We start from the raw sequence: 12909 nt of genomic DNA, 5'->3' as shown, positions 1-12909 counted from the left end.
GAACCTGCGGATCACACTGTGGAGCTAACGTTTATCCTAAGGGCAGAGGGAACCAGTGAAGGGCTTCAAGCAGGCAGGGCTATCACCATCTGATTTGCACCTTAAGAAGCAAATGGATTAAGAAGGGGTCAAGGGTGGCTCCAGGGAACCAGTGAGAAGGCTGATGCAGCTGACCAGACAAGCGGTGAAGGGTCCTGGACCAAGTGGGTGCAAAGGGTGTGGGCAGAGGTGGGTGGGCCTGAGGGATGTTTAGGAGGTGAATTAAGACTTGGTGACGGGTGGATATGGTGGAGAAGAGACTGGCGTTGAGGATAACTTCTGGGTCTGGATGGATAAATCACTAGTGAGTCTGGGAGAGGATCAAGCTTGAGGAGCAGAGGGAGGGAAATCTAGGCTGGTTGGGACACGCTGAGTTTGAGGTGCTTCCGGGATGTGTGCGTGGAGTGTGGGGTCAGTCGGATGTGTAGTCCAGGGCACGAGGTGTGGTCTGGGCTGGAGCTGTAAGTGGGGGTCGCACACACAGAGGTGAGCATGAAAGAGCTTGCCCGTGGAGAGCAGACGGCTTAGCCTTGAGGCTTGGGGGGTGCCAGAGTTTAGGGGCTGGCTGGGAAGACCTCAGGCGAATCTCCTGGTGTCCCTGGGCCTCCACTCCCTTGTCTGTAAAATGGAGATGACCATCTGAACTAGTCCTCCTTATGGGGTTCCAGTGATTAAATAGGAAGAAGAATGTGGAAGCTTTTGAAAATGCAGAATGTTGGTAAACTGTGAACAATTTAATATTTGCTATGCTGGTGACAGAAATGAAGAGAGTCCTAAGTACCCAGGAGGAGCAACATCTTGCCCTCTGGAGGGGGGGGCCTGAGTTTTAATTTCCTCATGAATCCTCTTTTTGGCCAAATTCTGCAGACAAGTCATCTCGGGATCTAGGGCCCCAGTGGCCCAGCCCCTGTGGCTGTCCTGCTGGGAAATCACTCTTCAAGGTGGGCACAATTGGTGGACATGCAGAGGCCCCACTGTCCCCTGGCTCACTCTGGCAGAGGAGGAGAGAGGGGTGGTAGTCCGCGTGGTGCAGGGTGGGAGGTCGGCAGACCTGGCCCTGGCGCCCACTCTTTGCCGGTTCTCCACAGGACCCAAGCGTGTGCCTTCCCTTCTCTGGGTCTCAGGTCTGCACTCTAGTGGGATTGGACCAGATGATCTCTAGGGTCTCACCCGTCCCCAATGGTCCTGTGCCCCCCACGACCTCCCCTCAGGGCTCCTCCGCCTGGCTGCCCTCATGCCTCTCCCTTACACTAGTTGTGGCTTTTAATCAAAATAGTCACCATAATTAGGTGGTGGAGGGTGGGCTCCCTATTTTCTGGGCACAGTGTTAAGCTCTTTATGCCTGTTATCCCATTTGGGACTTAATCCGCGCTAATGGGATAGAATCACAGAAGTGCTGGGCTGGGAGAAGGTTCTAGGTTCTTGGGCATCTCTCCCTCTCTCCTCCTTCCATGCTGGGCTGGATGGGGTAGCCAATGACCATGAAAGGAGACGGGCTGCAACAAATGTGTGTGTGTGTGTGTGTGTGTGTGTGAGAGAGAGAGGGGGAAGCGAGGAGGAGAGAGAAGAAGGAGGAGAGAGAGAGAGAGAGAGAAGGCGTTGCTGGAGAAGAGAGACCTGAAAAAAAAAGAGGAAAAGGAATAAGAAGAAAGTGGACGAGAGGAAGAGAGAGGAGTCGAACGTGGTGGCCAGCATGGGTTCCGGATGTGGACTGCTGAGGTCCCACCTTGGCCCTCCCACTGGCTGTGTGGCCTCAGTGCCTCCCCTTTCTCCTCTGTGTCATGGGGTCACCAACAGTACCTGCCTCTTAGGGCTGTTGTGAAGAGGAATGAAGATAGTGTATAAAGTGTCAGGCCTGGCACACGCAGAGTCAAGGGGCCAATGAATGTTTGCTATGTATAATGACACAGGAGAGCAATTTTGGAAGCCCGGCGAGCTTCCTCTGGGAGCGCCATCTGTGCAGGTGCCGATGCTTTCCCGTTTCCTGTTGTCCCTGGGGCCAGCTATCTGCTACAGGAGCTCACGAGGGAGATGGCCTGAGTGCGTCTCACTGGCTACCTCGCCTGCCCTCCTGAGCCTCGGCTGGCCCTCTGCTGTAGGGGGAGCGTCGGCACACCCAGCTCCTGGGGCTGCCATGAGGACTGATGAGCAAACCCATTTTAAGCAATTAGAACGGTGCCTGGTACCTGGCGAGCACGGGGAAACGTCAGTTCTCACCACAGCAGAGTGTATCGTTGCTGCTGCTCACAGGCCTGGGCTTACCTCGTTGGTGTTTATTAAAGTGCAGGTTGTGACTCATGACTAGGCTGTGAAGTCAGCATGGTGGCTGCAGCCAGCACTTAAATAAATGAACCAGGACAGAATAGAAACCGTGGGCGCGTGTGGAGTGCGCGAGGGGTGGGCACCGTTTTGTGAAATGTTCGCTCTGGTTGCATGGATGTGAGTTGGTAAAAGCTGCAGCTGAGATGACCCCTAACTGCAGGGCATGATTTAGACGCACTGACCATGACGACCTCTGGTGGGAATGTCTCCCACCATGATTTTGCTAGAAGGGTCTGCGGGGCTGGGGCACCAGACAGGAGCACTCGACCCTGGATGATGTCCAGGAGGCAGGTGGCATCCTAGAAAGTGTACTGGGCTGGGGTAAGTCATCGTCCCTCTCTGGGCCTCATTTTTCCTCATCTATAAAATGGGAGGATGGGGCTGGGTGACCCTAAGGGCGTGTCTAGCTCAAGCATGTCAGGCCTGGGAGGATATGTCATCACACTTCTAAACTCTAGCAGGAAGGAGGGGGTGGTGGACTTCCCTCACGTGTTCCCCTGGAGCAGCTGGGAGCCCTAACAAAGCACTACCCTCCCCCTTGTCTCACTGTGTCCTCAGAGCGCCCCAGGGGACTGGCACTCAGAGAGGCTCAGAGAAGTCGTGTGTTTTGCCTAAGGCCACAGAGCAGAGCTCACCTTGAATTCAGGCCCCTTCACTCTAAGTCCCCAAGATCAGACCTTGACACCTAACATCCACCTTTGTCCTCATTCTGGGAAAAGGGTAGACGTGCCAGGTGGCCCTAGGGAAGGTGGGTCCTCGTTTATTCACTCAGCAAACATCTCCTGGACAGGTCCTGTGCTGGGTGGGGTGGTGGGGGGTGGGAGGAGAACTGTCTATTTGTGGTACTCCTCTTCGTGTCCTCAAGCTATTCATGGGCCAGCGCGGGAGGAGAATCCAAAAGAGAAATCATGACATGTGGGTCGGAAAGCAGAGTTGTCACTTCCCTGCAACCCAGCCTCCTCCTCTATTCCCGGGCTCAGGGAGGGTGGCGCTGTTCCCTGTCCCCCAGCCAGGACTCCCAGACGCCTTCCCCCAAAGGCTGTCCGTCAATCCTGCCGGCTCTGTCTTCCAGTACATCCCGAATCAGACTCCTTCTCCCCCACCTCCCACTTGGACCACCCCCCTGGTCCAACCGCCGACATCTCCAGCCTGGATTGTGGTTGTCACCTCCTACTGGCCTCCCTGCTGCTGCTCAGACCCCAGTCAGTTCTCCAGCAGAAGCAGAGCGAGGCTGTTGGTGTGAATTCAGCCCCGGCCTCTCTGTTCAGAACCTTCCTGTGGCCCCATCTCCAAGTAAAGCTGAGACCCACAGGTCCTGGCCTGGCCTGGCCTCCCACCCGCCCGCTCACACCCTCTGCCTACGCACGTGGCCTCCTGGCTGTCCCCGAGCATGCCAGCCTCAGACCCTTTGCGCTGGCTGTTCCCTCTGCCTGGAAGTCTCTTCCCAGGGTACCTGCAGGACAAGACACGCTCCCTCACCTCCTTCAGGTGTCTGCTCAGACGCTCCCTTCCCGGTGAGGCCCTCTCTGATCCCCTCACTGAAAACTCCCTTTGCCTCTTCCCTGCCTGATCTTTGGCCTCTGCGGTTTTCGCTGGCTAACACACTCAACAGTAATGACTAATGCCTACCAAGCGCTTCCTGGGCTCCGGGCCGGCGTGGAGAGCTGTCTCATCCTGACTCACCTACGCCTCACTACGGCCCAGGAAGGTACCAACGAACACCATCCCCCTGGAGAGGAATCTGAGGCCCAGGGAGCTCATCCGAGAAGTGGCAGAGGTGGATTTGAACTCGGGCAGAGAGTGCTAAGGCTCGAGGTTATGCTCTCCTGCCTCCGACTGGTGGCCAAGTTCCGTAGATTCACCCCCCAAGTAACCTTCATGTCGGTCCTCCCTGCCTTGGCTGCGTTCCACCTCCCTCACAGGTGTCTGTTCCCCCGCCTCCACAGGTGTCTGTCTACTTCCCTCACTGGGGTCTGTCCACCTCTGTCACAGGAGTCTGTCGCCCCCTCCCCACAGGCGTCTGTCCACTTCCCTCACTGGGGTCTGTCCACCTCTGTCACAGGAGTCTGTCCCCCCCCAACAGGCGTCTGTCTACTTCCCTCACTGGGGTCTGTCCACCTCTGTCACAGGAGTCTGTCCCCCCCTCCACAGGCGTCTGTCCACTTCCCTCACTGGGGTCTGTCCACCTCTGTCACAGGAGTCTGTCCCCCCCCAACAGGCGTCTGTCTACTTCCCTCACTGGGGTCTGTCCACCTCTGTCACAGGAGTCTGTCACCCCCCCTCCACAGGCGTCTGTCCACTTCCCTCACTGGGGTCTGTCCACCTCTGTCACAGGAGTCTGTCGCCCCCTCCCCACAGGCGTCTGTCCACTTCCCTCACTGGGGTCTGTCCACCTCTGTCACAGGAGTCTGTCGCCCCCCCTCCACAGGCATCTGTCCACTTCCCTCACGGGGGTCTGTCCACCTCCCTCACAGGAGTCTGTCCCCCTCCCCTGCAGGTGTCTGTTCCTGGCCCGCAGCTGCCCCAGGGGTCTGTCCTCCTGCCTCTTCTTGCCCTCAGGTGGCAGTGACTCTGGGAAGGCTCAACTCCTACTTCCAGTGTAATGAGGTGAGACCTCTCTCTGGGGGGAGGGGCAGGCCCTGCCCAGAGCCCTCCCTCCCTTCCCCATTCTCTTCACTTCTGGCTCTGGAAGAAGAGTGGCTGATGTGGTGAGGCCCTGATGCTGCAGCTCTGGAGCGTGTGTGTGTGCGTGTGTGTGTGCACGCCTGGCCTGTGGGCACTAGCCCCTCCCCTCCCCCTGGACAGAGTGTGTCAGGGACAGCAGCCAATCCTGGGCCGTCACCTCCAGCCCCGGGCTCTGACTGTGGAGTGGGGAGAGCTTGATCCCACCCTGCAGTCCTGGGCTGAAATACAGCGGATTTGGGGTCTAGCATACAGTAGATGCTAAACATGTGATTGTGGAAGAGAGCTAAATTCCTCTGAATCTTCTTTCCTGGCTCCAAGTCACATTGGGACAGCTGGGAAATACCAACTCTCATCTCCTGAACACAACACACACACACACACATGTATGCACACATCACGCAGGGACCCACATGCACACAGCAGACATGTGCAAACACCCAGGCACTTGCATATTCAGACTGACAGACAGACGCACAGACACAAAGGCACTGAAAGACGCAGAACACAGCACTGACTCATGCCCTCATGCACAAAGACAGGCACGCAGACACACCAGCCCACGACAGTCATAGGAAGTCACATCCTGGTCATCACCACCTCGGGTCTTCAAGCTTTGGTAAGGAGGGGTGAAGACAGGGGGATGTCACAGCAGACACATCCGGTGGCCCCACAGAGCTGCCTGGGAAAAACAGTTCTGGTCACCATTCGTTCGTGGGGAAGCTAGTGAGAGGTGGGAAGGGCCGTACTAGCCACACCTGCATGGGGCCCAATGTCAGGAGGCCCAGGATGGTGACCAGGGCCTGCTGGAGCTTTTCCTCCCTGTCACGAGGGAGCCCCTGGACTCTATGGTTCAGGAGACGCTGTGGAACTCCTCAGACACCCTTGGGGACTGGAGAGTAAGAGCGTGCATTCATTCATTGATTCATTGATTCATTGATTTGTCCCAACAGATATTACTTGGGCACCTTCCTTCTTCCAGGTCCTCCGTGAGGTGCTGGGCAATGCCTTAAGCTGGCGCTGCTGGCTTGAGAGCAAGTGAGCCCCACCGTCTCTGCCACCCCAGGAGATCACCCCTGCACTCCCGCCCAGCTGTGCCCTTCCGGCATTCCCTTTCCTCCCTCTCTGCTCTGGATCCTCAGGCTGGCCGCTGGAACCAGGATGGCTGGAGTTACCTGGGCCACCTCACTGGTCACCCTTGCTCAGCCTCCTTTCCAGGAACCTCCTCATCCTCCTGGCCTCTAAACTTTAGGGTCTGGGGGCTCAGTTCCTGCACCTCTTCTCTCTGCACCACTCCCTTGGTGCATTCATCAAATATCCACGTTGACAACTCGCAGACCCCTGTCTTGGGCCAGGACCTGTGCTGTGACTCCCAAACTCCAGGACATCTCCCCAGGGCCTCTCCTATTTAACGTGGCTGACACTGAGCTTCGGTTCCTCCCCAGTCCCAGTTGGCTCTCCCCACAGGCACAAATGTTGGAGTCCTCCTTTCTTTCCCTGGAAATCCACAGGCAGCCTGTCACAAAATGCTGCATGCTGTCCCCTGGGAATATTTTCAGAGTCTGACCGCTTCCTCCCTTCTCCGCTGCCACCACCTTGGTTCAAACTGCCGTCACCTCTGGTCTAGATTATTGCAACAGGCTCTGAACCGTTCTGCCTGCCTCTGCCCTTGCCCTATTTCAGTCTCTTATGAACACAGCAACCAGAGGGTCCTGGTAACACGTGAGATGGTGTCGCTCCTCTGTGCAGACCCTCTGGTAGCTTCCTACTTTGATCAGAGCAAACCCCCAAGTCCTCGCTCTAACCCCCAGGGCCCCAGGGCCTCTTGGCGCTTGCTCTTGCTTCTCTCCCTCTTGCTCACTCCATTCTTGTCTTACTGGCCTCAGTCCTGCTCCGCAAATGTTCCAGGCATGCTCCTGTCTCAGGGCCTTTGCACTTGCTGTTCCCTGTGCCTGGAACATTCTCCCTCCAGACAGCCACACAGCTCACTCTCACCTCCTTCAGGTCACACTGAGAACTTTATCGACCCCACCCCCATGCCGGAATTCCCTATCCCGTTTTACGGCTTGATTTTTCTCCCTATCACTTCTCACAGTTTAGCAGACTGTATAATTAACTTGTAAATTTCCGTGACAGTAGATTGCAAGTGTCACGAGCGCCCAGTTTTTGTTTTGTCTGCTGCCAAAAAGGACGCCGCCGGGCAGTTCGGATCTCTTTTGGCTTCCTGGATGCTCAGCCCCAAGAGCAAAGGAGAAGACCCTCGGAGGCTTCCTCAGGAGCAGCAGCTCTGCCGGGCATGGCCCGCAGTCTGACACTGACACACCATCAAGCCTCTGTCCACTCCGGAGGTGTGCTGGCCCTGTGCAGGCGCTGTGCTGGGCACTGGGCAGGCAGAGCTGGTTCAGAACACAGCCTGCCCTTAAGGCGAGCAGAGTCCAGAGGACTATGCCCCTGACCTTGGCAACAGCAGGAGCTCCAGTCGCCCTTCTGGAACCACCCTGCCTGCACCTCTGACCCTCCAAGTCTGAGGCAGGCTGAGCATGAACAGTCAAGGCAGAGATGGTGGTCTGGGCACACGGGGCTCTGGTGCCTCCCTTTGCTGAGCCTCTGTCCACCCTCCTGGATCTCCTGTCCCCAGCCCTGTCCCTCCTCACAGTCCTCTACTGTCCTCTGGAAACCCAGCAGTGTCCTGTCCCACGGCCGACCCCTCATGATGTGGCTGCCCCTGCTCCTGTCGGCTCTGCCTCCAAACAGCCCCTCCCTCCTCACCGTCACCACAGCTCACACTCTGGTCCAGCCGCCACGGCCTCTCACCGGGAGGCCTGCAGCAGCCCCCGCCTCCCTGGCCCACCCCGGCAGCCAGACGTGACCTGCCCAATCATTGTCCCTGCTCATGACTCCCATCACGCCTAAAACGAGGTCTGGTTTCTCCCCCACGTGGTCGGGCTGCTCTGCCGGCTCTCTGACCTCCTGCTGGAGGATGCCCTCCATTCGTGCACTGGGCTTCGTCGGTGTGTCCTCCCCACTGGTCCTCAAACATCCCGCCTTAATAAGGCCTCTGCTCTTGCCATTCCCTCCTCAGGTACGTGCTTCCCCGAAATCCTCTTGGCTCCTTCCCTTTCTTCATTTAGAGAAGCTGTCCTGACCACCTCATCTAAGTAACGCCCCCTCCCTGCCCTGCCCTCTGCCTCCCCCTCACTCTCCACCTCGCACAGCGCTCAGAAGCTATCCGCCCCAGCTAGGTGTTCCTGAGCTTGCTGACTGCTGCTTCCTCGGCTGGAATGTAACCTTCATGAAGACGCTGACTTTGTTTTGCTCGCCCTCGGAGCCCCTGCTACCAACAACAGTGCCCTGCGCACAGTGAGTGCTTAGTGAATGTCTCAGGAGTGAATGAATGCATGAATGAATGCTGCTAGAGTCCAAGACTCACCTTTAACGCCACCTTCTCTACGGAACCCTCTGGAAAAACCTCCTCTGGTCTGGCTTAGGGGCCAGACTCCCTCAGCACCACACACTTCCTTCCATCCCTGCCTGTCTCACGGCTGCAAGCCCTCAGGAACAGCAGCTCTGTCGTGTCCTCTCTCGTGGCCTCCCACGTGGCAGGTGACGATGGGTTTCACAGACCTGAACTGGGAACTGGCTCAGGCTCCGCCCACACCGGGTGCAGCTCCGCCCACTTCCAGGCACAGCTCCGCCCACCTCCCTGGGCTGCAGCCACGCCCACCTCGGGAGAAGCTCCACCCACCTCCCTGGGCCCCTGTGCCGCCGAACTCAGTGGGGTAGGAGATCCTTCTAGAAGAAGGATTTGTGTCTTCTAGCTTCTCTACCAACCAGTTTAGAGCTTAACAGAGAAGGAGGGGAACTCACATCTTCCAGCTTTAAAAAATTGCTTCTCTTGTCTAGCCCAAGATTAGCGTTTATAGATTAGGGCTCAGCAAACTGTGCCAAAGGCAGCCTGCTGCCTGCCTTTGTAAATAAAGTTGCATCATTGGCCCACAGCCACACTCATTCGCTTCCATATTGTCTAGGCTGCTTTTGTGCCACACGGGCAGAGCTGGGTAGTTGGGACAGAGACCGTATATTCACTATCTGGCCCTTTATAGAAAAAGCTTGCCAATCCTGTTATGGATGCTCCAAAAGTACTGTTGGATTAAGTCAACTAAATCAGACCCTTGGAATCCTCCACCACTAATGTAGGTTCAAGTCTTGTCCAGGGACCCCAAAATGGACCAAACACTCTAAGCTCTTCCCTCTTTAAAAATAAGGAAATGGAGGTATAGAATAGGTAGGAATAGCCACTGGAGAATCCCATATCTTTCCTTTATTTAACAAATAGCATTTATTGAGCACCTTCTGTATTCCAGGAGCTGTTCTAGGCACAGTAATGAATGAGACAAAGTTCTCGCCCGGTGCACTTGGCGTCTAGCTGATTAAGTACTACACCCTCCCGCTGCTCAACCAGTGTGGCTCCCGTGTGGGGCTCAGCTTTGCTCCCCCCTCCACCTCTACGTGCAGGCCCCATCTCTGCTGGGCCTGTCTCCCAAGTCCAGCAGTTTCTCTGAGGCTCCTCCCCGCCAGGCTGTGCTCTGCCTGGGCCCACAGACTGTGTCTCATTCATCCGTGTTGATCTCCCCAGCACTGAGCACCGGGGCTAGCATACAGAAGGCGCTCAATCTGCCTTTATGCCACCGCCAGGCTCCTCTGAGAGCCCCAGACACAGCGGGGAGGAGCGATAACCCAGCGGCCCTTTAGGAATTCCACTTAAGAGCAGAGTCTTGCGAGAATTCATAAAAGGAAGTGAGGAGCATTGTAAGATATTTTCTCCCCCTTTACAAAGAAATCTATTAAATTACATCATGTTCCCTTCCTTTCTCTTCTCAGCCGCCTGGCTGACTTTATGTTCCACGGGCTTTTCAATGAAACCCAGATTCCAGGCTGACCTGAGCGCTGGGTTTGATGTGAGGAGTAATTATTGAAAGAGACAGGAGTGATCCATATAATAAAATGCCTCCTCCATTTTTCATAAAAGTGATCCGAGGCTGATGCTAACTAACCACGCTGCCTGGGGGGATGGGAGGGGGGCGCCCGCCAGCCTCCCTGCGGCTGGCTGGGAAGGGCACCTGGGAGCAGAAAGAGGGGATGCTTCTGGGAGCAGAGCAAACCTTTGGAAGAGCCGCCTGAGAGCCTTCAGCCACTTCTGCTCGGGGCGGCTTTGCTGTCCCAGGCGTCAAGGGCCCTCAGCCCCTCTCCTGGAAAGCCCTTTCTCAGGGAGCATTTACTGTGTTAGTTTTTGCTGATTCTTGAGACATTTTCTTCAGATCTCAAAGCTTTCTCTTGATAATATGTCTCAAGGGGATTTAAGATCACAGCTATTGCCTGAGGATTTAACTTGGACTTCACTTGTAGGGGGAAGAAAAACCAATCTCATTTATTGTTTCAGTAGCAGTTCCCATCTGGCACTGCCTGGTGAGTTTCTTCATTCAGTTATTCAAGAAATATTTACTGAGGCTTGTGGTGTGCCAGGCACGGCTCTGGGAACAGAGAGTAGTGAACAAGAGGGTGGAGTCCTAGCAGCATCCTAGCAGAGGTGGCAGGACTGTGAGGAAGATGGCTGCTCAAATAGATAAGGACCCCCCCAGCAGGATAAAGGTGCTGTGCTCTGGGAACCCCTTCAAGGGCATGGAGGACTTCCTGGAGGAGGTGAGGTTTCAGCTGAGATGTGGAGGATGTGTAGCAGTTTGCCAGACAAAGAGGGGAGGGAAGGGTGTTGCAGGCAGAGGGGACAGCATGCACGTAGGTTTGGCCTCTGGACAGGAGGAGAGGAGGGAGGCTCAGCTTTTTCCTGCCCTGTGCTGTGACAGAGACCTCTGGATAGTCCTGGCTCATGAAAGATGGAAGAGCAGGACCCACCACTAAGAGGGAGATAAAAACTTGTATGCACTCACGGAGGAAATATTCTGCTGTGTCAGCTTCGTAATCTGCGTCCTCTGGGAAGTGATCGATCTGCTTGCAGAGACCTTTAAAGTTCCCTGGAAAACAAGGGGAGAAGGCACATGTGAGACATCGTGGCTTCCAGGGGCTCAGCGCCCCCGGCCTCTTCCTGACTTCTCCCTCTCCAAAGCTGGCTCAGCCCTCTCCCCCGCCCCTGAGGGAAGGGTTGGACATCTGCCTGGTAAATCAAAACACACCCCCGGCAGGGCTGCAGCCAGGATCTGAGGCCGAAGACTTCAAAACCAGCCTTCTGTCCCAGCACCGCAGCTTCTGAGATTAGCTGAAGCTTAGCGGGCGGCGGAGGTTTGATTCTGGGCTGAGGACCGCCACGGAGGAGGCTAGCGAATGTCCACTCTGTGCCCGGCTCGCCTGGGAGCCTCCCTGCATTTTGCACGTGAGGAAGCAGATCACTTTCCGAAGACAGAGCCCAGAGTGAGGCTGACAAACAGCCCACAGCCCTTTAGACGAGTTTGCAAAGCACTTCGCCGCCTGCCGTGGCCTGGAATTCACTGTACCCAGCCCTGGAAAGTTCTGAAATGCCCGGGGGTTGAGCCCCCACCTGGGGCTGGGCCTTCCGCCGGCTCTTGGACTACAACTCGCTTTGGGGCAACCACAGGCCTGTGAGAGGGGCATCGTCATCTCCGTTTCACAGTTGAGGAAACTGAGGCACAGGCTAAATGACTAAGTGAGGCTAAATGACTAAGTGAGCATTCGTGGCCAGGAAATGATGGAATCAGGGCTCAAACGAAGGCTTTTTGATTCTATATTTCCTTGGCAATTTCTGGGATGGTGAGGACCAGCTCGGATGAAAACCCCAGCCCAGTGCCACAGCAGGTCGCCGCCAACGATCGCGCAGTGCGTGAGTGAACTGTTGAACACGGCCTTCATAAAACGGATACAGAGGACAGAATTACGATCACATCCAGCTCATGACAGCAGAGACGTTGTCTGTTTCATTCACCGTCGTGTCCCCAGCACCAGCACAGCCACGACAAACGTTGGCTAACTTTCTCTGAAGGAATAGACAGTCGGACCTGTGCCGGGAGACACGGCCCAGTGGGTGAGAGGCGGGGTCTGCGGCTGGGCCGCCCGGGGCCCGCTCAGCATCACTGGGGGGCCTCCTCTGAGAGTGGAGGTCCCAGGGATTCCTCCTCTGCAGACTGTCCTGGGGATTAAATGCGTGGACACATAGAGAGTGCTTGGCAGAGTGCCTGGCATGTTAGGAAACATGTTGGGGCATTGATGTGAGAGAGAAGTGAGCTTTGACTCTGTTCAGCCGCTGACATTCGAGATTTTTCTGTGATAGTAGCTGATATAACCTAATTAATACAGTCCTCAATACATGTTAGCAATTTATTTTCTTACCGGGTCCTAAGCCTTCATAGCTCATGAAGTAGGCTTATTGTGTACTCTAGACATTATTTAGGACGTTTATTACAGTTTCATTACACAGACCTGTGCATATTCTATACACCTGTGTGCACTTACATAACTAAGTATTTTAGGGATTTCTAGCTATTATTCTATGCAACTATCTTACAGAGAAGAGAGTTCACCTCTCACCCCCCATTCACCGTCTCTCTGCCAAGTTCACATCCTTCCCCAACTTCTGCAGGAAAAACAGTTCCCCAGGGCATCCAGGACTTCTGGAAATTTCACTGAAGCTTTGTAGGGTCCAGGAGCACAGTGTTCCACTCAGTTCCACTCCCCATAGGGCAGCTCTCTTCTCTAGGTGTTCCGGGATCTCGCTCTTCTTGCTCACCCACCTCCCACCACCGTGTCATCTCCCCCCTTCTCTGTCGTCCTGAGCACGTCTCCCCTCTGCCCTCACGCCTCCTGGCGCGTTAACGGGAGGCCTCGACTTCCGCCTAGTAG

The 12909-nt window shown here is 55.7% G+C and overlaps 1 protein-coding gene across 1 annotated transcript in view; it reads right to left on the bottom strand.

Moving 5' to 3' along the window:
* Positions 1-12909, bottom strand: part of CACNG2 (calcium voltage-gated channel auxiliary subunit gamma 2) — a 111679-nt gene that overhangs the window by 6981 nt on the left and 91789 nt on the right. Inside the window, exon 2 of the mRNA XM_014851203.3 lies at positions 10989-11072. Within this exon, the coding sequence (XP_014706689.1) occupies positions 10989-11072 (84 nt within the window). The remainder of the gene's footprint in view (positions 1-10988; positions 11073-12909) is intronic.

The sequence above is a fragment of the Equus asinus genome, chromosome 4 (genome assembly GCF_041296235.1).
Source record: "Equus asinus isolate D_3611 breed Donkey chromosome 4, EquAss-T2T_v2, whole genome shotgun sequence".
Classification (NCBI taxonomy): Eukaryota; Metazoa; Chordata; class Mammalia; order Perissodactyla; family Equidae; genus Equus; species Equus asinus.
This window is presented reverse-complemented; position numbering and strand designations above follow the sequence as displayed.